Here is a 27862-nt window from a genome sequence, read left to right as displayed (position 1 = left end):
TTCTTTGATTCCTACGCTCACCTTTTATAAACAAAAGGTGGTACTGATCCTAACGTACGGAGCTAAGGCACTCCTAAATCTCTCTTGGGAAATATGGGAAGACTGTGAAGCCTTTTTTTGGCGAAAGATCCTTAGACTGCCAAATTCTTTGTCTGTATTCACAATAAGACACAAACTAAGACTCAATCACTTGCATCAACAGTAATGCGGAAAACCATCTCCCGCTTTCGAAAATGTGTTCTAGATTCACCGCCTGCACCTTTTGAGATGTTATTGAACTCTGGGACAACAAAGGAAGGTGTAAAAAACTTCCTAGAGACTCAGAATATTAAGATTGAAACACTAAAGGTAAATCCAAACAAGGCAAAAAGGATCCTCCAAGAAAAGGACTGGGACGAAACCCTACAAATGAAAAGAAACAACCTCTGCCCTCATATTTTATGAGAACGAAAAACATTAAACGATCCACCGCTGTATGTGACAGAATTCCCTTCTTCCCACTACAGGGATCTACTGATGAGCTGCAGATTAAATATTCTGCCCGAGAGAGAGATGCAGCTATTCAGAAATAAAATTAAAGTACTAGATGCAAGCTGGCACTTCTGCAAAGATCTGGATTCCCTAGAAACGATCACACACTTGATTGTGAATTGTCCTTATCTGAGGGAACGAAGAGAAAAAGCTATGGGGGGGCTATGTTGTGTTGAGACTCGACCCGGGAAGAAGAATACTGGGAGAGACTACTAACAGTGGACAAAATTGGGCGGACCATTGACATATTAAAATGTGTAGAATCCCTGTTGATAGACATACAGGTCTGAAGTCTGCATTCGAAGGCCCTAATGGTGGAGAGACTAATAGACTTATTGACTAAAGACTAAAGTTAAGCAGGCTTAACCTGGTATATATTAAAGGTTGGAAACATGGTCAGCCAATAAAACATAAGAAAATGAAAAAGAAAATAGGTCCATTACATACCTACCTGGAAAATACATTGTGTCTTTCTTAAAGTGTAATAGGTTATTGCTTTCCCTGATTTGCTTAGTGCATTCTAAAATAGTTGAGTGTTCATAATTATATTTGAGTCGCTCGAGCGCCCCTCCAGAAAGTATGAGTTGATTTACTAGCTCTGAACTGAGTTCTAAAAAGTAATGTTGCAAGTCGTATACTTGTAACAGGGTTGGATTAATATGTGATTTCATAACCGAGTGTCTCTGCATGACTACTAGTGTTAACTACATACTGATTGTATTCTAAAAGTATATCTAACCTGGTCTTAATCCACAAGTATAATAGATTACCATCGTGAATGTATAACCTTAGGTTTGACTCACCTTGACATGCTTCTGGCTCCTCTAAATAAGGTTATACCTTGGTTTACATACAATAGGTATTGAGTTGGTTTTTTATGATTGTTTTTATATATGTTATAATACTTGTTTTCCCAAGATTTATCTGGGCCTACTTGTATTTAAATACACCCTTTATTTTTACAATACATAGTGTTTTAGTGTTTCTGTGGACCATATGTATGCTACAATGTCTTGATAGCAAGCTACAGCTCTGTCCATGCTACCACATTCTCAGGTGGGACATCATTATACTAAGAGTGGAGCTTATGCACTGCCTCAGATAAGTCTTGGTAGGACTTTAAAACAACTGTCCTAACAATATGTAACCTTTCTTCGGTTAAGAATGCATATTGTTACACCAGATAACTTTTTAGAACACAGTTCACAGCAAATAACTAGTACTTTCCAGAGGTGCAGACAGCTACTCCTGGATAAGTAAGAACTCAGTGAGACTGTTTTAGAATGTATTAAGCAATTCACGGTAAACACAACTCAATGTTACACTTCAAGAATGGCAGCAGCTATTCAGGGTAAGAAAAACCTATTGGTATCTAAACTACAACTCAGGAATAGGCAGTTTACCAATGACACTTTTTAGAAGTGTGGAATACAATTCTAAGCTAAGTAAGAACTCCAGCAGACCTTTAAGAAAGGCAATCAGCAGTTCAAGGTAAGTAAGGACCTAGATACTTTTCATATGGGCAGTATACAAATCTAGGATAGGTAGGAACTCTAAGACTATTGTATATATGCACTAAGCAGAACAAGTTACACGTTTGGAAGAGAAGCAGCTATTCAAGGTGAGTAAATCCTATTAGTAAGCTTTTAAACTCATTCAGTTTCAGAATAATAAAACAATACCAACTCAATTAATTTTTAGAAGAGTGAAACACAGTACAAAGCAAGTAAACTAACTTACTTTTTAGAGGGGATGTATGTTAGGGGGAAAACTCAGAAATGTGCCAATTCCTCCCACCTTAGAGACCTCCAGCTCTTTTGCTACACTTTGGGACTTTGAACTTTTCAACTCAGTGTGTTTTCTGTGTTTATTTCTTTTGGTTATGGAATCTAACAAACTCCATAGGCATCATCGTTTACAATTGTGTCTCAAAGCACCTTCAGTACAGTGACACAGAGAAGTCTTCCAGATTTCCCAAGGTTTCAATACCTTGTCTGGGATAAACTACTGTTTCCCAAAGCAGTAAAATGAAACTGACTTTACTTACCGTTGTAACTTTCTAGAACAAGCACACACTATCTTACAATACTTAGTATCCCCTGTGTCTAGATCCTCATCTAACATTTTTACATTACCCTTCCCCCACAGAATGGCTGGTGGCAGTGGTTTTGTTTTGACCTACCATACCGCGGCTGTTCGCAGCCTCCGGTGAAGCAACCACGGGAGCCATCTTTTTCAAAACGGGCAGAGCCATCTTTGACAAAATGGTCCATTGTCTTTTTTTGCCATGTCTTTGTGGAAAGGTCCTTCTAGAGATTTTCTCTGCGCGCCAAACCAGGTTTGGTCTCTTTGTTAATTTCGCCTTTGGCAGGGTTTCTGAGTGAAACCCTGCTCTGGCTCCAGAGTGTCTGGGGTAGGCAGGAAGTAAGGGAGGTGCCCGAAACTCCCCGTGCTTAATCTCCTAGGAGACCCAAATGCACTCTGTGGTGATTGGCTGGCTGAATAGCAGGCAAGGACAGCCACTCTGCTGGGTGGGTGACAGCTAGGCTGGAATGAATGGGAGAGAACTGAATAAAAGGAGAGTCTTTTGGCTTGGAAGGCAGAGTCAACCACTGGACGAAGGAAACAAAGAAGAGCTTGAAGTGGATGCCTGCTGCAACTCCTGGACCGGCTATCTTAAACATAAACATTAAAAAAAGCCAGAAAACGACAACACATGGCAAGTAATTTAGAAGTACTTGACAAAAAGAAAACATTTGAATTAAATAACAGGCTAAAGCCAGCAGTGTTCAGGGATTTAGAGTGCGGAGAAATGAACGAAGGCCGGTCACTGTGGTGCATTGTTGGGTTCCTCAATTTCCTTGTGCTTAAAGTGCAAGTGACTTGTATTGTTCCTATTTTTTGCATTTACTTTAAGTTCGCAATTTTAAAGTGTTAGGAAGAATTCTCAACCTGGAGAGAGTGAGATATTTTTCTCACTCCCTCATCATATATATATATATTATGGGCTATTTATAACACGCTTAGTACCCAGAGGTTTGTAAGCGTGGACCCGGGGATCGAACCTGTGTTGCTCCGTGTCGTCTTGCTTTCAAGGTAAGCACTTTGCCGCTAAGCTATACTCCCAAACATGTAATTCTCTGTAATTTAACACCGTTTCTTTTTGGTTTTGGAATCTGACAAACTCCATAAGCATCATCTTTGCATTGTGGCACACAGCACCTTCACTGCAGTGGCTCAGGGAGGTCTCTTAGATCCCCCAAAGGTTTAAATACCTTCTCTTGGATAAACTACTATTTCCAAGATCAGTAAAGTGAAAGTGACTTTACTTACAATTGTAACTTTCTAGACCCAGCACACACTATCTTACAATAGGGTGCTGGAGGGGTTACTTAGTATACCCTTTGTTTAGTTTCTCATGTAACAATTTTATGTTACCCTTTCTACAATTAACGGCGGGTGGCAGTGGTTTACTTTTTACTACCATTGTGTGTTTTTACCGCGGGCTGTGTTCGCAGCTGCAGTAAGGTATTTTGTCAAGATGGCCCAGATCATCTTTTTTCGCCATTTCTTGCTGGAAAGGTCCTTCTTGAGATTTTCTCTGCGCACCAAACCAGGTTTTGTCTTTGGCGGGATTCACGAGTGAAGCTCGCCTCTGGCTCCAGTATGTCTCGCAGTGGCAGGAAGTGAGGACGGGACCAGAAACTCCCTGTGCTTAATCCCCTTGGTTACAGGAATGCACCCAAAGGCGATTGACCGGCTGGCTGTCGGGCAATGACAGCCACAGTGCTCTGTGATTGACAGCTAGGATGGAATGATGGGAGAAACCTGCATAAAAGGCGAGGCTTTTTGGCTTGGAAGTCAGATTCGACCACTGGACGAAGGAATCCGAAGAAGAAAAGAGACGCATGCTGCAACTCCTGGACCGTTGCTTTGCCCGGTGAAGCCCTGCTGCTGCTCTGAAGCTCCGAGTTCGCTTCGACTAGATAAGACCTGCAAGGACGACTTCTCCCCTTGAGTTGGTGGGACCAATCAACTTCAAAGTGAACCCGTTTGGACATCCTCTGGGAGCTGGCTGTACTTCCACTGCTGCTGCTGGAACCTAAGTGCCGGGGAGAGGAACACCAAATGGAGTGCGTCACTTTTAAGTCAGACCCAAGCTTGTGGAAGATCCTCCCGACTGGCAGTAAGCAGGACTGACCAAGCCTGAGCCACATCAATAGATTGCTGGACACTGATGCGAGGAAAGCCCAGTGTGGTATCGGAGAGTGTGCAGTGGTGCTATTTTCTGAGATGCGAGGAGCTGAAACTACAAAGTGCGGCTGAATAGAAGTTGGTCCTTTTATCGCCAACCGTCCCGTTGCAGGAGTCCCCAGAAGCCCTCCCTCTTGTCCTCACGACTGAGGCACAGGAACAAAAGGATCTGCAGAGCCACACAGGAACAGAAGCCAGCTGGAACCATTTCTTCTAACCAAAGGTACTGTACAGTCTAAGAGAATTTACTTCTTGTTGTCGTCGTCACCTTACTTGATCTCAGTTGAGACTTGTCTTGGTTGCTTCTGTTGAGTTGCTTGCATCTTCTACCTCTCACAAGCCTCCTAGCTTGTGACCCTACTTTGATTCTACTTTTTCTACAAAGACTTCTAAAACATTGTGCAAGACGTGCTTCAGCTCACTTAGACTTTTGCACAATTGCCATTGGCTGGCCTGGCTCCCTGAATGACTCTTCTCTCCTCTGCATGTGTCTGACCTTCCCTTCAGGAAAGGGTTAATTTACTTTGCATTGGGGCGTTCAAAAGTAATTACCTGCTTCAGAATATTTGTGTGATCGCTTGTTTTTATTCTGAAACCTCTTTACTTTAACACTCATCTCAGTATTGCGCTAACTGTAACAGTGATATATTAATGTCCACAGTGTCTTAGCTATTTAAGTCACCTAAGGGTGTAGGAAGGGTCTGTGTGCCATCCCAAATGGGTACTTGCTGATTTAGAGAAACTAAGAGTGTGTATTTTGAAGTGCATTTGTGTTACTATTATATTTGGCCCTTCTGAAGAAGGCTTACTCAAGCTGACTGTTAAATTAATAATTGTTTAATCAAGAAACCTTGAGTTTAAGTGTTTATTTGGATACTTGTCATTGTGAATCTCTGTTTAATAACCCTACTGCTCACATTGACCCCTCTTGAGATAAGCCTGGCTGCTCAGCCACACTACCAACCGGTGTAGTACAGACTTATACCAAAGGTTGGGTTCCTATTACCAGGAGGTCAAGGTTGTTGTAGTGCACCCAAAGGGTACTGCTCCAAATCGTTCCTACATAAAGGAAATGCAAAATCAGTGACAGTAACTTGGATACTGGCAATGGCTGGCCGACTGTGTAATAAATATTTCTAACAGCATGTGTTCTGGGATCCCTCTGATAAACAGTGATATTCTATGGTTAGTGTTTAGAAAGAAGATCCTCATGAAGGTGACATTACATTCACATAATAAGAGTTATTTAACACAACCAGTTTACAGCCTATGGTTCAAGCCCCTTATACTCTCATGCATATAACACAGTAAACCTCATTTCAGATCTACCACAGAGCACACTATCACACCACAAAGCGGAGTTACATGCAGCAACCCACCTATTTAGGGTAAAAAGAAAATCCTGTTTGGTGTAAACTGGCTCCCCACATAGGTCTGCATCCTATTTAAAATGCACTGCATTTTCTCTTAAGTCTGATCACAAAAATTCCAACTATCTTGCTGATCAACACTCATTCTACATGGAATCCACACTCTAACCGAACCATGGATAGGTGTGAGATCCAGAAATGTAAGCAAGAAAAGGCACAGCGTAAGGCCTTCTCAGCCTGAACCCCAGACTCTGGGAATTACCTTGGCTTTATAATCACTGTTTTTTCTTACCTTTGATTCAGTTTGGAGCTCAACCCATCACTGCATAAAACATATACACCAGTCTTGGAGACATTGAAGACATTCACCACTGGGAATTACTGCATTATAAGTGATAAAAAGACGGTCTTCTCTCCACCTCAATAGGATTGTAAATAACCTTGATTGTCTGTACCATATTTCCTTGCTCTATACGTGCAGCACTTTGCAGCCTCTGGAAAAAGTCCATGCAATAAAAATATCTCAAATACAGCACACGGCAAGCAGTGGATCTACGTTCCACAGACCTGCTAAAGCCATCTCAGAAAAAAACAGCATTTCCCTGGACTCTGCATTGCAGATGACAGTGCACATGAAAGCTCACAATTAGAATGTTAAGATGTACACACACACACACACACACTCACCTGCAAGATTTAGGTATTTGAGGCCAGAGTTCCGTTCCCTGACAGCCGAAAGCAGCAGTTCCAAGCCGAGAAGTCCAATGCCAGGGTTCCCAGACAAATCCAAGGAGACCAATGACGGGCACAGCAAAAGGCCTCTGGGGAAACAGGGGAAAAAGAGCAGAGAATTAGATTGATACATTGTAAGAGTAAATAAAAATACAAACTTAAGACACTTCAACATGAGGTTTCTGGGCATTGTAATTCAGTAACACAGCAGTGTTTAGTCAGCCACACTGATTCCAGGGACTCACACTAAATGTTAAACTCTAGCAACATAATGAAAGGGCGTCATTAAAGCACAACCATAATAAGTGGTTAATCAACCCCAGGGTCTTAGGCCCCAGTATTGCAGTGTAATTGAATGCTTGGGGGCTAGTTATGTATTGCAACTGGTCCAAACCTTAGAGCCTCGGGGAGGCTGCAATAATGCCGTGTGACCACTGAAGTGAATAAGCACTCTTTGCAGTCCCTGGCTCCCACATTGTGCCACGGACAAATGAAAAATAAAAACCACACTCCTTCCTGTCCTGAAAGATTAAGTTCGGAATAGTGCTTCCAGGAATTCTCCACAGATAGTATGTAGAGTACACAGAGTACGGGTGTTAGGGAGACTTCTCAGAAATGTGCCAATTCCTCTCTACCTTAGAGACCCACTGCAACTTTGCTGGATTTTAAGACTTTTCATTTTAACCTGGAGAGAGCGAGACCCTTTGTTCCATGTATTTTTAATGTGATTTGAACTCTGTGGTTCTTTGTTAAGTATGGAGCCTGACAAACTCCATAGGCATCATCTTTACATTGTGTCACACAACACCTTCAGTGCAGTGGCCCAGGGAAGTCTTTCAGATTTCCCAAAAGGTTTAAATACTTTTTCTTGGATAAACTACTGTTTCCAAGAGCAGTAAAGTGAACTTGACTTTACTTACATTTGTAACTTTCTAGACTCAGCACACACTATCTTGCAATAGGGTGCTGGAGGGGTTACTTAGCCCTTTGTCTAGTTTATCATGTAACATTTTTATGTTACCCTTTCCTCGATGAATGGCTAGTGGCAGTGGTTTACTTTTAACTACCGTGGTGTGCTTTTACCGCGGACTGCGTTCGCAGCTGCAGTAAAGAGCCCAAGGGTGCAATTTTTGTCAAAAGGGCCTCGGACTTCTTTTTTTGCCATTTGTTTGTGGAAAGGTCCTTCTTGAGATTTACTCTGCGTGCCAAACCAGGTTTGGTCCCTTTGTTCATTTTGTCTTTGGCGGGATCCACGAGTGAAGCCTGCCTCTGGCTCCAAGGTGTCTGGCGGAGGCAGGAAGCGAGGGAGGTTCCCGAAACTCCCTGTGCGTAGTCTCCTAGGAGACAAAAATGCACTCTTAGGCGATTGGCCGGCTAGCTGTCCGTCAAGGACAGCCACTCTGCTGGGTGACTGACAGCTTGGCTGGAATGAATGGGAGGAAGCTGCATAAAAGGCAAGGCTTTTTGGCCTGGAAGGCAGAGTCGACCACTGGATGAAGGAATCCGAAGAAGAACTTGGAAGAGACGCCTGCTGCAACTCCTGGACCGTTGGATTGCCCGGCGAAGCCCTGCTGCTGTGCTGAAGCTCCAAATTAGTTTTGACTAGAGGAGCCCCGTAAGGACGACTTCTCCCCTTGAGTTGGTCGGACCAATCAACTCCAAAGTAAGCCACCTGGACATCCTCTCAAAGCCTGCTGTGGTGCTATTTGCTGAGACGCGAGGAGCTGAAACCGCGAAGTGACACTGAATAGAAGCTTGTCCTTTTCCATCGCCGACCGTCCAATTGCAGTGCAGGAGTCCTCCAGACGGCATCTCTCGTGTCCCCCACGACTGAGACCCAGGAACACAGGATCTGCAGAGCTGCACAGGAACAGAAGCCAGCTGGAACCATTTTTCTTCTAACCCAAAGGTAATGTAAAGTCAGAGTACTTACCTCTTGTTGTGTAACCTCACTTATTCTCAGTGGAGATTTGTCTTGGTTGCTTTTGTAGAGTTGCTATTAGTGTCTTTACCTTACACGCCTAATCAGCTTGTGCCTTACTTCGATTTCTTCTTTTCTACAAAGAGTTCTAAAACATCGTGCAAGACTTTTACCTACCTGCAAGAATTGCTTCAGCTCACATTGACTTTTGTCCAATTGACTTTGGCCTGGCCTGGCTCCCTGAATACCTCTTCTTCCCCCTGACTCTGTGTTTAGCCCTCCTTCCAGGAAGGGGTTAACTTACTTTGCATTGGGCGTTACCAAAAGTACTTACCTGCTTCAGACTATTTGTGAGATCTCTTGTTTTATTCTAAAAATCTGTTCTCTGCGACACACTCCTATGTATTGCCCTAAAAGCAACAGTGATATATTAATGTCCACAGTGTCCTAGCTATTGAAGTTACCTGAGGATGTAGGAAGTGTGTGTGTGTGTCATCCCAAATGGGTATTTACTGATTTAGGGAAACTCAGAGTGTGTATTTTGGAGTGTATTCGTGTGTTGCTATTATATTGCCCCTTCTGAAGAAGGCTTACTCAAACTGACTGTTAAATATATTAATAATTGTTTAATCACAAAACCTTGTGTGTAAGAGTTTATTTGAATACTTGTCACTGTGAATCTCTATGTTACTCCCCTGCCGCTTACATTGACCCCTCTTGAGATAAGCCTGGCTGCTCAACACGCTACCAACCTGTGTAGTACAGGCTTATACCAAAGGTTGGGTTCCTATTGTCAGGAGGTCAGGGTTGTTGTAGTGCACCCCAAAGGGTACTGCATACAATCTTGCCTAACAATGGGCCTGGATACAGGGAAGACTGGCCTCATTTGCATGTTCTTGGCTCCAAAATCGAAAATTAGCTTTAAGTGTAGGAGTTAGGCTGACCAGATTAAGGGTAAACCTGTTCTCAATTTGTAGAAAAGTAAGTAAATCATATGTACAGGAAAAAATAGAGTCTGGCATAAAAAGTACCAAGTATATAGGTAGAAGAGCTGGCAACGCCCAAATTGTTCAGGCAATAGCCCATTAATGGAGGAGTTCTTACCGGACTTGGTAAGTCTGCATCTAATAGGCGGGTGCTCAGGAATGACGCAGGACACTCACAGCTCCTCCGCGCTAATGGGATACTTTGGGATTCATCATAGTAGTTTAGATTGTGTTCAATTGACTGCGCTGGAAAGGGTCTTGATACTGAGCAGCTAACAAAAATGTTAAGGACAATGTATGTAGTCAGGATTTTGAGCTACAGGCTAGCTCTGGGTGCATGATCCTCAGAGGTCAATTTTGCACAAAGCCCTCTGAGATTATGCCGTTCTCTGAACCGAATGGAGTGGACGACCGCTGCAGTCAGAATTTCTTGTTCTTGGTTGGCTTCTTGCAAGAAATGTCAAGCCCTCGTTAAGGTTGGGCCCTGCGGGTTCTTTTGGGGGAACGGTGACGCACTTGTGTACCCTGCAGTTGGGATTCTTCAGCTCTTTGCAAGACAGTCTTGCAGGCATTCAGCTTGAGTTTGATAAAGGGACCACAAAAATCTCAAATCGATGAGCTCCAGATGCAGTATGGCGTCAAGACTGTCCACTAAAGCTTGGGGACATTGCAGAGCAGTCCACAGAAATCAAGGGCAGGCATTTTGATTCAGACCCAGCCTTCGCCTCCGTTACCAAATACATGCACTTGCTACAAGGCACCCATTTCCAACTGTCCTCACTGATTGGAGTTGACCACACCACTTATCACACGTCCCACCAGGCTTGTGGATCTAACCAATGATTCAGTAAGCAGGCCAGCATCTAGGACACTGTGCAAAGCTTTGCAGGACAGAGCCTATTGCCTGATGAATTCAACTAACAATCCCAACAATCCTTTGATGGCATGATGGTGTCCGTAATCATCTTAACAGACAGTAAAAGCATAGACCCACCAGCACATCCATACTCTAGCATCTATAGGTCTGCCAAATGTTCCTTCCTGAACATTCACTCGCATCCAGCATTTATAGATCTGCCAACTTTCCTTTCCAGAGCATTCGCTCAGGCAGGCACGCATCACAACGTAGAGATCACCAGCTCAAGCCTCACAGGCACTGACAGACTAGACACAGACTTCCCCAATTTAATTTTCTGGAAAAGCAAAATGATGGGAAACAGACTTAAATTAACATAAGCCTGATACCTAGAAGTCGAACGATTCGACAACACTTACAGAACCAACTAAATTATCATGGGTAAAGAAAAAACTAGTATTAATCGGAGGAAACGGAGTTCAAAACAACTTTGTAAAGCAGATCTGAATTCAGCACAGCATTTTCGTACAAAACAAACTGGACTTCACATGCTTGCTTCGTAAAGCGGCCATCCGGATAAAATAATAAGGAAGAGCCTCCAATATTCCCAATCATTTGCATAACCTGCAAGCAAGCGGCAGGATGGGAAACTGCTTTGTAAAGCTGTTGAGGTCTCAAGGCAGCAGCTTTCTTCACCAGGCAAGGCACGTCTCCCTCTTCTACAGAACATCTCATTTCAGTCACTCCACCTTGTAGCCAACTGTTGTACACATAGCCATACTCTTTGTGATGGAGGAGATGGAAACAAGGAGTAAACCTAAACATAACTTGATTCTTCTGCCAAGTCAAGGATGTCTCCTATTGCCAACCACTGATCTCGGCTCTGAAGCAAACAAAGAATAAATATCAATGAAGAGAAGAATCAGGCAGCCATTCATCTAATGGAAACATGTGCGAGAACTGCTCATAGCTCCTGGAGAATTCATTAAGAAGGTACTTGCTATAGCAGGAGTAGATATCAAGATGTCCATGATTGAAAAGTTCTGGCACAAACCGACAATGGAGCACTTGCTTTGGTGGAAATGGTACACATTTGCCGAGAACAAGCAGAGCCGTGAAGAAAATGGTGTCAAATGAAGGGCCTTATCGACCATTAGGGCATGATTTTGTCTCTTTAGACAATCAAAATGTTTGGAATGCAGTCTGTAATCACCAATTGCCCCTTCCCTGGGGGGCCTCCATCTTGCACTTCTCCCTCCTCACCCTCCCCCTAGCCCATCCCTTTGTTGTGATCTGTCCCTCCCCCTGCATTTCTTGATACTGCACTTGTAGGACCCGAATGCCACAAGGCCTAGTAAGACTGTTGGTGTTGTTTTCTCCCCTGTTCCCCCCTTCCCCCGTCCCACTCTTTTGTCTTGTGGCGCCTGTAAACATTTCTGCTGTATGGGCAATATACAAATGCTCAATAAATAAAAATAAAATCCTAGCCTGAATTCAATGCTTCTCAGGCTAGAGCTGAAGCCCCAAGAATAACAATCGGCAAGTTTGGAAGAGACCTTTATTCTAAGCGCACCCCTGTGATGTGCACACACTGGGGAGTGAGCAAGGAGACATGAACACGGCTTACCTTTTTGTCACCTGTACCAGCTTTATTTGTGCTACCATTCACTGGGCACAGCTGTATGTTTGGTGCCTATAGTCTCATTAGCCTTTGGCTTGGGACCACTTGTATGGGGGGTGGCCACCTACTGCACAATAGAACCCTTTGGGGCGGCATGAATTCTTCAATTTTGCGCTCTGAGACTGGTTTTGGAGCAGCTGATCCAACATAAGTGAGAAAAAGGTGATCCACAGAACTAAGATTTGGCTCCTCTCAGATGAAACTATAAACTATCCATAAAATTGATATTCAACGTGTGCTAGGAGGCTGAAGAGGGAAGGTTAGAATATGCTTCCCGTCCCGGAAGACCCTCTAACTGGAAGAAGCACCAAACACAATATGGCTGCCGATCGTATGAACTCACACCAATTCCCAAAGCTCCCACAATGGAAAATTACTATAAGGGATACCCTCTCGCCAGACCCTATAACCCAAGGACAGTAGGAATACTACCAAGAGTGGACGAAGACGCACAGGAGGCAACTGGAGACCGCTACATGGACAGAATTGACTAACGCGCCGAGAAGCCATGACTCCAGTCGTTGGTGACATCACAACAAAGATACGTCAGACATGAAGCACCGTGCCATCCACACATTCGGGACACTCACACCCAACTCTGAAGAACACACGTATACAGCTCTATGAGTTAGAGGACAGTGACATATAAATACTGTCTGCATGTTTATTATTTTGTCATTAGGCTTGCCGCAGCAACACCGGAACGCAAGAAGGGCTTGTGCAAATTTGCTTACATGCAAATAACCACATAGTACGGCAGGAGCACTCGAGGGACCTGACAGCTACGACGCAGTATCCTATGGAAGACGCATACAGTAGAAGCCAGACCATGGTTTAGGAAAATCTAGTAGGCCATGATCATCCTAGAGAAAGCTGAAGCCACAAATGCTGTGTCCGCAGAACCACTGCGGCGGGAATGAAGCCACTGCCAAGGTTGCAATGTTGCAAAATTACATTCCTCACCCTGAACCGAAGTAACACAGGCTGCAGGAGCGGCACTTTCACCGACAAATACAGAATAATTCAGAGCTCCTGTGCTCACAAACGTGGTCCCCAAGCACGTAACCCGGCCGAGCTGATGAGGATCCAAGATTTGGTGACTGGGAAGTGCAAACCGTCCAACGGACCAGACAATGATTGCAACAAATTTGTTAAACTCCAGCTACAGTTCTGCGTTGGGGAACAGAGCGCTCTCATGGCAGTAATGGTTTACACACGATTATATTGCAGACACATTGTTGCTCATCACAAACACATAGTTACACATGCACTGTGAACAGGTGTCTAGCGGGCTGTGAGCTGAGATTGTCCCAGGCTTGGCGGCCTGAGGCTTAACCAATCAGAAATCATGGACCTAGGCGTGAGTAGCTGGGGTAACTGACCAATCACGAGGTCTGCATACTTTAACAAATAGTATCAGTTTTCGGGGAACGTAACAAGTCATGGAGACGCAGGAAAAAGGCAGCAAGTCATTTTTTAGGTCAGAAAAAGGAGCGTGGGCGTGTCGTAAAGAGGTTACTTCCGGAAGAGGTTGTAAGGCTTAGAGGAGCACAGGACCTGACATTTAACTTATGCACCAAGCAGAAGTGAGGGCCATTAAAAATGATATTGCTCAGGATCAGAGGAAGCCAGGGGGTCTGTACACGAAGTGGGACAGAAAAGTTGAAGTATCAATGAGCAGGAGGCCTTCCGTCAGGTGGAGAAAGATAGCTGGGACATTTCATGGCCTCTATGGAGATTGTATTGTATTGGTCATTTATATAGCGCCCTTTCCCCATTTGTATGGCCTCCATGCGCTTTGTGGTTGGACCGCCCCCAGTGACCTGAGTCAATGTGTGTGGGGGAAGGGGGTCTTAGAGTTAAATTAAAGATGCATGTGTGCATTTAGCCATTTAGGACTTATGTGGGCTGCCTGCGGCCTGTGTCCACAGACATGGTGCAAGGTTTATGGGAAAGGAATCCCCCTGGTCTGTTCCGTTATGCAGCCACTGCTACCAGATGGGTTTGCATATAATAGAAACCATACTGCGCATAATGTTTAGAGAATGATACAACTTTATCGACCAAGAAAATAAGAGGGTGTAAATACATCTTTACCCAAAGCCCAGTAGCGAAACCTTAACCAGAGCTCCAGGCTACCTTTTGCCTAAGGAGTAGCTGGCTTACAGGGGAAACAATTTAGGTGCCCAATCAACAGGCCATCATTTTAGTTTAGCTACTGTACTTAAAAAGCAAAAGTAGGGGCCGGAGGGACGAGTGCCATTACCCTAAAGGGCAGCCAGTTCTTCTGAAACAGCCCGTCTGTGTAGCAGGGTTTCTTGGCAGCACAGCCATTGATAATCAATAAAACAGACCCTCACAGAATAACGAGGTTATGTGCACTTCAAGACTGACCAAAGAGGGTCAATAGGAGAGGGATTCCAGGGACAGGGGATAATTTGAATAGTCTTTCTAGAGAAAGTTGCTCAAGAAGGAGCTACTGTGTACGAGGTGGGTTTAACTTCACAAAACATGCAAGTTAGCATTTGCACGCGATTACCTTAAGGGCATACATAGTATAAAGAACTCCACCATTCTCCCCACGTTCGACTGAATTCACAAAAGCATGCAAACCTTTTATTCTATGGCTTCCTTGCCCAGAGGAAGCAGAACGCTATACCTTCTCTGGGAAAGGGTAGACAGCCGTAGGATGGTATAACCATCACATTCCTGCCCAATAACACAGCTCGCCACTGTGGGATTAGTACTGATCTGAAGTAGGGCTGGATCTCCTGATCAGGATAACTCTGTGTTCATTCAAAATGTAACAGTTTTTACCCATGTGTGACACTTTTAGGGGGGCACCTTCATCATAACAAAGCTTTGACACGTGGGCATACTGGCTCTTGGCAAAGTTCTCTAGTCTATTTCATCCCTTCAGGCTCTAGGCGAAGAGATTTATTTGGTGAAGCCAAGCAGGCATGCAATCCAAACATGAGTTTGTCAGTTGGGGGTACCGGTGCTTTTTGATAGAAGCTATTCCAATGACTAGCATTGAACATCACCTGTCCCTAAGCTGTGATCTTGTTGGCTTCTTCACAGCCTTTTGATCAAGCGTTCTGTTGTGGACGAAACATTCAGAGTTACTGGTGCTCGCTTCTGAAGTTACAGTGTCAGTTCTCTCTGCATCAAAGCTTTTAATGTTGGCACGTAAAATCTAGCCAAAGATTTTTGGAGGTGAGGTTGGCCGTCTACTCACATCACTACGAAGTTACTGGGACTGGGGGTAATAAAGATATGGTTTCGTACCTTAAAGGGGAAATAAGGTATCTCTCAACCAAGGAAAGTCATCATCGATGTTAATAGGCTGAAGTGGCAGAAGAACAAAACCCCTACATTTGAAGCACCCTCCACCAGAAAAAACATGCAAAGCAGAGAAGAATGTTCAGAGGTTTTTCTCTGAATGACCAGAAAAACCGAACTGAAGATGGCGTCCTTGGGAGGAGGATCCTGGGAGTCCTCCGACTCAAAGGTTTAACTGACCGAGTCGTTTTTCGACATGTTGACTCCAGGACCCATTTTCATCCAATAGTTTACATTTAAAAAACAAAGTAAATAAATTAAGTACTTGGAATCAGGTTTTTTAGGGTGTCACATAGCAGCATCAATTTCAAATAGCTTATGAATCAAAGCAAAATGCCTTGTTGGAGAGAAGGCATCTACTGATTAGCAATGTAGACCGCCTTATCAGGAAACCTGCATATTGCCTTTATCGGAGAACACCACCTGCGCTGTGCATACCTTGCAAGGTCTCTCATCGCTTCTTCTGTCAGATGGTTCCCAGAGAGGCCCAGGTGGGTCAAAGCACATCCTTCCTAGAAAGAAAGAAAAGACTTGCGTTAGAGATTGGCTTCATTACTGGCACAACTATTCATAGCTTCCCGCTTAGGGGCCACTTTTAGATGCACACAGCAACTGCTATAAAGCTATGATTATTGATAATGGCTCATAATATTCATACTTATTTAACATGACGTAGTAAAGAGCCGACATCCAACTATCTGCAAAACGTGACAGATTATTTTGGGAAGGGATGGCATATTAGGGGGTCCCAGTCTGTGCCCCCTTCCTTCTTCACAATCCGATCAACAGTCTGCTGGGTCATGTAGTATCTGTCCTATACTGAGGGCGGGGTAGGATGCCTTTGCTCATCTTGTTCTGTAGGAACAGCGAGTTAAGCTTGTTCGCGTAACTGGAGCTTGCAAGGCACGGGATTGTGATCATTGAACAGCTTTTATAGCTTAGAAGACCCAACAAAACGTATTGCATATCTCTGATAACACAGTGCATCTTTGCAGACTTATGTTGCCAACATGCTTGTCTGGGTCTAGAGTTCAGTATCCTTTTGCTATCAAATAAAAACAAAATCCACATTCTTCCCTGTTCTATAATTTGAGCTATCGGTGAACAGCAACAGAGCCCAAGCTCATCAGACATTAACATATTGGCCAAATCAATCAGACTTGTGAAACTGCTTGCTTAAGCAGTGGCGTAACACACACAATGATTGCGTGGGGGTGCACAATTCACATTCCTGCTGCTATGCAAGTAAGGGTTACTCTGAGGCCCCTAAATAATGGGTGCCCGTGTGTCCATTAAACCAAACCCCATGAGTATTAGGCTTTGGCAGGAAAAGAAGCCAATTTCTTCAGCAACATATCCATTGTGGGATTCTGCATAAACTCCTTTTAGTGATGAATCGGCTCATCACCCTTCCCTTAATGTAAGTTCTTAAAAAGGCCAACTAGTGAACACACAGTCTTCCACTTTGCCTAATCCAAATCTGTAATTACCAATATGGATTTGAGAATGCTCATTTGTTGAGATCTGGTTGGGTCTTAAAACCTATGGAGAGGCATTATTCAGTGAATAATGCCTTTAATCTGCGGATTCCACAGAAGAAACTCTCTGGAAGCATGTGCGCCAGCTGAAAACCGGAAACCGATTTCGTGTGCATCAGTTAGGATCTGAACCAGGGTCAGATTTACAGCTCAGCATCGGAAGAACCTCCTGGTCCATTCCCCCATTTCAGAGCCCAAGCCAAGAAACTGCATCTACCAGCCCCAGGGCAATTCCTAATTGGGTAACGAGAAACATACACACACGATCAGAGATTGCTCCGATTCACTTACCTTGTGCCTCGTACTTTTTAATATGGAATGCACAGATTTAGGTCACCTTTTAAAAACAATAAACAAAACCCCCGTTGTCATGATAGCACATACACCGAGGTCAAGTGACCACTTGGTTGGAGGAAGGGGATAAAAGTAGGGCTTTAAACTATAATCCCAACAAGGGTTGCCATCAGTTCACTGATCAACAGATTTGTATATAAAGAAGTCATTGGCAAAGGTCACATCCTAACTAATCTCACAGCGCAAATACAATATTTCCCCATCACTAATCATAATTTGAACAAACCAATGTGGGTATCAATTTTGGCAATTGATGCTACAGGCAGGACTTACCTGAGAGAGGTACCGCACCACAGGGTCCATCAAAGGATTGTCTCGTGGTGAGGTTGCAGTTGCTCCAACCTCCAGACAGCTGAGGGTATGATGAGGTAGGCTCTTCAAGATCAGCTCCACTCCAGTGGAGCCTAGGGCATTGTGGGACAAGACAAGGGTCTTGAGGTGCACAGCTCCTGCACATTGGGAGAGGGGTTGGGGAGGTTGGGGGTCATCGAGAGGGGAAAGCAACAACAGAAATTGAATAAGGAAGCAACCCCATGAGTGAAGATCAAAAATCAAAAGCATGGCAAAGTTCAGCTGAAGGTCTACAGCAAACTCCAAATCGTGATAGAGCGAACAGTTACCATATTTTTACTGTTGCTCCAAGAGCCATCAAAACATTGGAAGCAAACATGTTGTTTACTCTTGGCTTGTTTTTGTAGAGACGGACAATATTTTAAGGTGAAGCATCTAGGCCCTTCTTGATACATTACTTTAAGTACTCTGGGAAAATGCTTTAAATCAAATTGTGCACCTCTCAAACTGATTGCAGCGACAATTCTTTAAGCAGTGTTGGGTGTTCATTTTTATGTAAAATGTCTCTCAAACTGTAGTTTGCTCATTTGATCAAATAAGATTTCAATACATTTTCTGGAAGACAGGGTTTAAGGTTCTCACTCAGACATTTTCTAATTGCCAAGTGGTGCATTTTAACCCTTTCTGGATGAATATCATTTTAGTTTTTACAGGGAATCTCAATGCAGCAGTGTCCTTACCCAGCTATATCCTACCTCAAGATAACAGAAGACCTCAATTCCCTATAAAGAGAGCGGTTAGGGTAAGGTTACATGTTCAGGGATTCCATTCCTCCAAATTCACAATTTCTTCTATTCCAAGAACTTGGGTCGACCGGCCCCAAGTGGTGGGACCAGGACATTCTTGCCAAGGGGGTCAACTTGAGTTGTTCTTGGCCTCTCCATCAAGCATGCATGTAACTCATGTACCCCTGTCTTGCTATGCCAGTGTGACTGAGCACCGTTGCTACCTCCCTTAATTTGCAAACAGTTATGATGTAAGGTTTCTGATCGATGGCAACTGCTGGCCACCATGGCACTAAGACAGAAGACAGCACAAAGGGCCTTCTGCTTGGGCAATTCCAGCAAGGAGAAATGTCAAGCGATCCCCAGATACTAATGCCTGGAATTTGCAGGGAATTCTCGTTGCTGGTTGGCTGAACCAAGTGGAACATTCTGTAAAAAAGAGCGAATACACCATCAAAAAAAGAAAGGAGGACCTTCCTCACACCCTATCTGATATACCTCACAAACTCACCCAGCCCAGTATCTCACCAGACGATCACCCTTTACAGCCCACCACCACCTTTCAGCACTGCAACATGTTTTCCACTCACTGTAAATGTTCATTTTTGCCTGCTACCTAAACGGTATGCAGACAATAAATAGTATATTGTAAGGACTGGTACCCCACAACCATCCAGTGCATAATTGTAAAATCGACTGATGTAGAGAGCTAGGTTTGTACTCAAATACTCAAAATAAAAATAAAATGACCCTATTCCTGTGTCCTTGCTTTTCTCTATTACCAACCTACATGCCAGATACAAAGACTGGGTTTGGCGCTCTAAACCAACTCTCAGGTGTGCAGTGGCGAGCACAGCCATTGCCTGCACTGCTCAGTGAAGGAGTAATGGCAATGTCATAGTGGCCGGTGCCTGCCTGAACACAATGAGAATTACTACTGCTTCTAGGCAAAGGGGGCAAGGTCGGGTTACTTTCACAAGTACTGTGGCAGATTTCTCCTCCAAATCTGACCCCAGGGTTCTTGACATGATGGTGCTGCTTCCAAGAGGAGGAGGGCTCACTTGATCTACAGAGCTGCTGCCATTTTTGTCTTTCTCCCTCAACCTGTCCTCAGAACTAGAAGGATGCTCCGGCGCCAAGCACATCCTTCGGGTGCGCTGATTAAAAGGACACACCATGTTCTGTATTGTGGCCCTGTCCCAAGCACCACATACTAAGATGGATTTCTAGAATCTGGCCTGGTGGGCAAGTTTTAGGAGGCCGGATTTCCTGCCATTGGCTCCAGTGAGAGGTGCCCAGGAGCTGTGGGTGCAAGGATTCTTCCGGTCAGGTCCAGTTGCAACCCCCGGCGATGGAGAAATGCAAGATTCACTGATGCAGACCTCTTCAGGACACTTCACAGGATGGGAGGCGAGTTCCAGCGATAGCTGGCACACACCGACGACAGCAGACATCCTTACAGTTGCAGTTGAAGAAGCTACTCTTGGACAGGATCTCCTGTACCACAAACTGGCGACTACCCAGGTTCCAGGTGCAACCAGAGAACAGTGACGCTTCTGGAGAGGCAGCCTACGAGAGAGCTGGTCAGTCCACCAGGTGGTTCAGGGAAACTTGCTCAGGTTGACTGGATCCTCGAGAAGGTGTTGAGACTAGATGGTCAGACTAGTCCAAGGGCTAAACCACTACTCAGGGTCTTCGGAGATCAGGTAGTCTAACAGGGCTTCACCCGGCCCGACACAGGAAGGGATGCCGGCCGCTTGCGAACTCTTCCTCAGATCTTCAGTCGGCTGCTCGTCTATGGAGGATTCCTGGCTCCAACAATGATCTGAAGAAATGGCTGCAGGAGTCCTATTCATAGCCAACATTCAGGCTGGAGGCAAGCCCAAGCCCACCAATGGTAAGGATATGCACCATCTGCTGAAGGATTAACTTCTGTGTAAAAAGTCAGGCCAGGCTCAACAGCAAAGCAAAATGAATGGGAGTCCATAAGAACTATGGAGGGAAAGTTACCAAAAGAGAAATCTTTATACGCAGATGGGTTGAGGGCCAGGCCTGGGATGCATTGTTACAGGCAATGTTCCCGCTGTCTCATGTATGCCCTCCATGAGCGTGCCTATTTGCGGACGCCACCATCTGGGCGGGAGGCTGGAGGAGTTGGTGGGGGGCACCAGAGTGTATGTGTAAGGGCTCCGGAGGGCGACCCGGTATTAGCCTGTTTAAGGGTGCAGCCGACTTCTGGGTGAACACTAGACTGCCACAGAGGGACTTGTGGATTCATTGCATTGTCGCACATGGCCTTTGATTACTGATTGTTTATTGGTCAGAACTATGCAAAATGTTACGGCCAGTGGACGAGCTGGTTGGATGTGGAGGAGGCCTGGGAAGGGGCAGGGATGGGCCAAGCCTGAGGGGCACAGTTGGGGTACGTCTGGTGAAATCCCTGCGCTTTTGAATGATAGGTTGTCGCCGTCACCATTGCAAGTCTGCGGATTATGCAGGCTGTATTAGACCGTGGGACCCAACAGCATTTCACTGAGCCCTGGACGATGGTGCATTTATACACCTGGGATGGGCCAAGGCGACGATTTGGGCTTTGAAGTGAGTCAGCCGGGGTGGATGGGATTAGGATTTGGGAGACATGAGTGAGTCGGACTCGGGTGAGCTGTTATTGTATGTGCTGTGCGGTATGTATCTGCAGGGTAATGGGGTTGTGCTCTCTTGTTTTTACTAAATGGCATTAAAAACGTTTAAAAATAAAAATGAATGGCCGAGGGAGCCGGTAGGTGAAGCCAGCCCCCATCCAAGGACCCACTGTAAGGACATGGGCCTCATTATGAGTGTGGCGGTCCGGAAACAAGCGTGCCAGTAAGCTTACCGGCACCCTTATTTCCGTGCGGCCACACTAAAAGTCTGCATGCAAGGGCTGTTGCGCCAGACACGTATGACCCTGCCCGGCACAACAGCCCTTGCAGGCAGCGTTGTCAAGAAGCACCAGCACCGTTAGCAACAGTGCCGGTGCTTCCGAGTCCCCATTCCTGTGGAGTCCTATGGGTCTGCACGGGAATGAGTACTTAACAAATCTGATGCCGGACTTAAGACGGCGGAAACAGTGTTTCAAGGTTGGCGGCAACCAGCCAGTGGGACCGGCGGGTTACCGCTGACCTTGTAATGAGGCCCATTGAGTCCTGTCTAGCCCAGCATTCCTGCAACGGCACATTCGCAGTGCCCATCCAGCCCCCTGGAGTCCCCTGATGCTGGGGACACCTGCAATTAAATGAAGCATCACAATGTCACCTGGTCTAGTAAGATAGTTGTCTCAGTCTTCCCTCTGTCCCCCTCCCTTTCCTCGTCATGCCTTGAAACACTTGTGTATAGGCGCTTAATAAATGCCATATCATATATCATAACGACGCCGTGAAAAGATGGCCGCCCCCGTGGTAAAGTCAATAGAAAGGCCTTGCCTGCCTACTGTCCCGCCTCACAATGCCCTCAATTGGCCCTGCCGGGATTCCAATAAGAATGGCACAGGGAGCCGGCAGGCAAAGCCAGCCCTCCATCCAAGGACCCACTCTAAGGACATAGAGTCCTGTCTGGCCCTGTCCGGCCATGGATGGCCTTGCCGAGACAACAGAAACCAGGTATGCCTCAATGAGATGCCATATTGTCGATTCTCTTTGTCTTAGACTGCCTAATCCAGCCCCTCATTTCCTCATGTTCCCCCCTTACCCCCACCATGCATAGTACCTATGGCACACTCCACTATGTCTACAGCTCGCTCACAAGCATTACCAATAAGATAGATATCCTGATTCCCACAAAGTAAACCGTGCAAAGGACTAGTAAGGCGATCCCGTCTGTCTTCTTGCCCCAGCGATAATGCAGACCTCCCATTCCTGCCGCCTATCTTACAGGAGCAGCACCCGCCTGTCCACACAACACTCTCCAAGATGGAGAATTTGCAAACTGGCCAACACTTGAAATACGCCTACACGCATAAACCTGCTCAGAAGTAGAGAACCCCTGCCATGACAATATGCTTTCCCAGGAAGCACTAGAACACCACGTATAGCGCCCTCAGCTAATCCCGAGCCCCATCTCTCTAAGAAATGCTCCCATATGCTCACCCAAACGCACCACTTGCCCATCACAACTAGGCAGGTTACGATAATCAAGGGAAAGCCGTACCCAGTCACCATGCAAGTCACATTCCATCTGCCCACATCGTCTACGCTCTCCAACTTACCTGACGCACTTGCGCCCATGTCACTGTCATAGCATAACCCTAAATGGGGCTTGTCCTGCTATTGACCAGGTGTCAACAGTAGACCAAATGCCCCGCAATCTACCCCACTCTCAAATACCGGACACCTATGATATGATTTGGTATTTAAAACAAGCCTATACACAAGTGTTTCGAGGCGCGACGAGCAAGGGAGGGGGGAACAGAGGGAAGACAGATAACGATCCTACTAGGTCAGGTGTCATTCAGATCGCGCAAGTGCGTGGGAAGGGGAAAAGTGCGAGGGGGAAGGGAGGGCGAAGTGCAGTACATAGGAGAGGGGAAAGTGCAGCACATGGGGTAGTAGAATATTAGGATAAATAACAGCCGGATGGTGGCAAGTGCAAGGTAAGAGCAGACATAAGTGCTGGTGGTGGACTGTAAGGATACAGAATACAGTCCCCAAGTGCAAGGGTTGCCTGGGAGGCAGTGCAGGTCTGCAAATGGTGGGGCCTAGGCCCAAGGTCACAAAGGGTGGCCAGGTGGCCAATGCAGTTTCAGCCAGGAATTTAGCAGGGGAGAGGGGGAGAAAAAGCAGAAGCAAAGAGGAAGGTTTTGGAGGTGCTTCCGGAACCGGAGATGGTTCTCCTCAAGTTTCAGGAAGGCTGGTGCAGAGGGAGGCCCCTGCAGAGGAGAGAGATCTACCACCAACTCGTTGCTTGGAGAAGCGACAGACGCTGAGGGAGTTGGAGGCGGATGAGCGAAGAGCTCGAGAAGGAAGATATTTGGGAAGAAAGAGTTGAAGGTATTGTGCCCCCAAGCCCCAGAAGGCCTTGTAGACAATGCAAAGGGTTTTGAACTTAATCCTTGCAGCCACTGGTAGCCAATGCAGAGATTTCAGTCCTGGAGAGATACGATCCCTGGGCTTGAGGCCGAGGACAAGTCTCGCAGTCCTGTTCTGCATAGGTTGCAGAGGGCGGAGAGTAGAGGCAGGCAGATTTAGATAGAGCCTGTTGCAATAGTCCAGCATAGAGAGAACAAGGGCTCTGGAGACTGAGCTTCTGGGGGAAGGCGAGGAAGGGAAGAATACCTCTGAGGAGGTGCAGCTGGTCGTGTGATTTCTTAGTGACATCAGAGATGTGAGGGGAGAAGGAGAGTGTGGAGTCGAAGATGACCCCGAGGTTTTTAGCCTTGCAGGTGGGAGCAGGAAGAGGGCCAAGAGAGGCCGACCAGAGAGCTGCAGGGAAGGAGGGAGTGGGCGTGCCAATGAGTAAAATCTCGGTCTTACTGGTATTAAGGCAGAGGTCATTAGCGGCACACCACTCCTGGATAGCAGACAGGCAGTCAGAGATGAGGGAAGGAGAGGAGGAGGCCGAGTGTAGCCTGAAAATGAGCTGAGTATCATTCGCATAGCACTGAAAGTTGGGACAGACAGCAGTGATGCGGTGGGCAAGGAGTGCCAGATATTGTTTGAAGAGCCAGGGAGAGAGGTTAGATCCCTGGGGGACACCACAGGTAGAGAAAAAGATAATCAGAGAGGAAGGACCCGAGTTGGAGCTGGGAGGGTCGGTCGGAGAGGAAAGAGGTCAGCCACGCCAGAGCCTGACCAGTGATACCCAGGTTATCACGGAGACGGTTGAGCAGGATGGCATGATTGACAGCGTCAAAGGCCGAGGAGAGATCAAGCAGGATGAGGACACACGGGGTGTTGGAGTCGAAGTTGGAGAGCAGGTCTTCAAGGATATTCAGGAGAGCAGTTTCCGTGCTTCTGGCAGCTCTGAAGCCAGACTGATGGTCATGAAGACAACCAACAAATTCGGTGTGGAGAGATGGCCAGTTTCTCCAGGAGCTTGTCCAGGAAGTGGGTGATGGAGATTGGGCGATAGTAAGCCGGGCATGGAGATTGGGCGATAGTAAGCCGGGCAGGAGGGTTCGGCAGAGGGTTTCTTAAGAAGAGGGTGCACAAGGGAGTGCTTTAGGGGGGATGAGAAGACTCCAGTGGCAAAGGTGTGATTGCAGAAATCAGCCAGGGCAGGAGCCATGGAGTCGATATGGTCCTTGATAATTTGAGGAACTGGTGTGAACCTGTTTCGACGAGACTTTCATAGATCGGACTTGTCTAGAAACCTTGTCTGAAGAGAAATAGGGAAAGGCAGAGAAGGTGGGAGGGGATGGGGTGGCTGCAGAAGGGCCAGAGGAGGAGCAGGGAATGGGAGGAGGGAGGCGATAGGAGGAGAGAGGACAGGATGTCTTGAGTTTTAGAAATGAAGTGAGAAGCCAGTGCCGTGCAGAGGGCCTGGGAAGCTACAGGAGAGGTAGAGACTGCAGCAGGATTGGCAAGTTCCTTACAGATTTTAAAGTGTTCAGCCGAGTTGTTAGATTCCGCAGAGATGTGGGCTTGGATAAGGGCTCTCTTCTTGGTGAGGACGGATAGCCGGTATTGCTTTTGCAGCAGGCCAGTTTGTCAGAGGATGATCACGAAGCACGCCATTTCCTCTCGGCCACCCTGCACTTGTGTTTTAGGGTGACGAGATCAGAGTCATACCAGGAGTTAACCTTGGCTTTGGGCTTCATGCGGATTCTCATGACAGGGGCAAGGATATCAAGAGTATCAGATATAGAAGAGTGGAGCATGGAGAGGGCTGTGTCAGGGTGAGAGTCAGCCAAAGGGGATGGGAGGGTGAGAAGGTGGTGGCGAAAGCCTCAACTGACAGGCGCTTCATGGGTCGGATGACCGAGAAGGTGGGTGGCAGTGATGGAGGTGGCTTGGCCTGAGGGGTAGGGAGGGTGAGGTGAGAGGATAGGAGAAAGTGATCACTCCAGGAGAGCGGAGTGGACAGGGGGACAGAGAGGGAAAGGTCAGAGGAGATAAGAACATCCAGAGTGTGCCCTGCAGAGTTACTCTGGCCTGAAGGGAGGATATTGAATGAGAGAGTCGCAGAGGTCACGGAAGAGTCGGGAGGGAACACAGGAGGCATCCAGGTGGATGTTGAAGTCTCCAAGAAGGAGGAGTTGAGTAGTCGAGGCCAGGAGTGAGGTGGAGAGGTCCAACCACTCAGAGAGGAAGGAGGAGATCAGACCAGGTGGCCGATAGATAGTAGCCACTGTAAGGGAATGGTTAGGAGAGAGAGAGAGCCTGCAGACGAGGCATTTGAAAGAGGAGTAGGCCTGCGTGTGAATGACAGATGCAGGAAGAGAATTCTGGGAAGATCAGAGCTACACCCCCTCCAGAGCGGTTGGACCTGGGCACTGAGAGGATCTTGCAGCCATCAGGTAGGAGTGTGTCAAAGCTAGTGACAGAGCTGGCCGTGAACCATGGCTCGGTGAGACCGAGGACATCAAGGCCAAGTTCTTCCAGAAGGCAGCAGATGCCAGAGGAGTGTTTGACAGCAGAGCGAGAGTTAAGAGTGGCAATATGGAGAAGGTTGCCATCCTTGAGGGACTTCTGGAGAGGGGTACAGATCAGAGGTACGCCCTTCGGAGGTGTAGAGGGAGCCTGAGAGGGGGAAGAGAGGGAGGGAGAAGGTTTGGTAGCCCAGGAGGAGGCAGAAGGGGGAGGCAAGTTAGCAGAGGAAGGGGGGGGGAAGAGGACAGCAGGAGAAGAAAGGAAATGGATGAGGCGCGGGAAGTGTCTATCAAAGAGGTGAAGGTTAGCCTGAGAGCCTTGGACCAAGACGGTCCCGTTCCAGTAAACATTAATGATGACCTTGGAAGAGTGGAAGGAGGCCAGGAGGGCATCCCACCGGGTGCCACCATTAATGGGAGAAGAGGATAAGGGAGAGAGCACAGAGACCATATGAGGGGTCCAAAGGTTAGGCAAAGGAACGACAAAGAGTGTCTGTGAGAATTTCCTTGGCGGAAGCACTGGTGTAGGTATCAGCGATAGGGAGGCCAGGGTTGGAGACCAGGATATCCTTTTTAAACTTCTTCCTACCAGATTTAGTGAGGAGAGCAGGATAGTCGATAGAGAAGCAGTTAGAAAAGATAGGGGAGACATAGAGCATCATAGGGTAAGTGGGGGAGGTGAAAGGGAGAGGGGAAAATAGTAAAGAAGGACAATAGAGTGTGCAAACAAGACAACAACACCATACCCATACCTAGGGACAAAATATCCACCACAGCTTGTCTTAACCCACCACCATAGGAACGGTGCAATGCTTTAGTCCAAAAGGCCCTAGCCAATCTAAAATCCAACCATTTTTGGCAAGCCATGACACAGGACACCTTGCCTTTGCCAAGTCCGCCTGTTAGGCAAGATTGTGGGCAGTACCCTTTCAGAGACTACACCAACCTTGTCCTCCTGACGATAGGTAACCCAACCTTTGGTATAAGTATGTACTACACAGGTTGGTAGTGTGGCTGCGCAGCCAGGCTCATCTCAAGAGGGGTCAATGTGAGCAGTAGGGTTATTACACAGAGATTCAGAGTGACAAGTATTCAAATAAACTCTTACACTCAGGGTTTCTTGATTAAACAATTATTAATTTATTTACCAGTCAGTTATATAAGCCTTCTTCAGAAGGGAGCAAAACATGTAACCCTTCAAAATATATTTCAAAACACACTCTTAGTTTCTCTAATCAGATGAAACCCACTGGGGATGGCATACAGCCACTTCCTACACCCTCAGGGGACTTAAATAGCTAGGACACTATGGACATTGATTTATCACTGGCACATTTAGAGCAATACTGAGTTTGGTGCAAAGGTTAGCTAGGGGAATAAAACAAAGGTTAACAAATAATTCATAATCTGGTAAGTACTTTTTGAACCCTCCAATACAAAGTAAATTAACCCTTTCCTGGGGGAAAGGCAAAAGCAGAGAGTCAGAGGTAAGAAGAATCTTCTCAGGGAGCCAGGACAGCCAATGATAGTTGAGCAAAGTCTAGGGGAGCTGAAGATCTTTGCAGGTAAGTAAAAGTCTTGCACAATGCTTTTAGAAGTTTTTGTAGAAATAAAATCACTGAAGTGCCACAAGCTGGGAGGCTTGTGAGGGGCAAAG

At 46.2% G+C, this 27862-nt stretch overlaps 1 protein-coding gene across 1 annotated transcript in view; it reads right to left on the bottom strand.

The window, feature by feature from the left end:
- TONSL (tonsoku like, DNA repair protein) overlaps positions 1–27862 on the bottom strand; it is a 612770-nt gene that overhangs the window by 33865 nt on the left and 551043 nt on the right. The window contains exons 23-25 of the mRNA XM_069621801.1: positions 17839–18014; positions 16112–16185; positions 6843–6976 (exon numbers count right to left, since the gene is read on the bottom strand). Coding sequence (XP_069477902.1) covers positions 6843–6976; positions 16112–16185; positions 17839–18014 — 384 coding nt within the window. The remainder of the gene's footprint in view (positions 1–6842; positions 6977–16111; positions 16186–17838; positions 18015–27862) is intronic.

The sequence above is a fragment of the Ambystoma mexicanum genome, chromosome 5q (genome assembly GCF_040938575.1).
Source record: "Ambystoma mexicanum isolate Mex_15411 chromosome 5q, UKY_AmexF1_1, whole genome shotgun sequence".
NCBI lineage: Eukaryota > Metazoa > Chordata > Amphibia > Caudata > Ambystomatidae > Ambystoma > Ambystoma mexicanum.
Note: the sequence above shows the minus strand (reverse complement) of the source record. Positions and strands in the feature narration are given on the sequence as shown.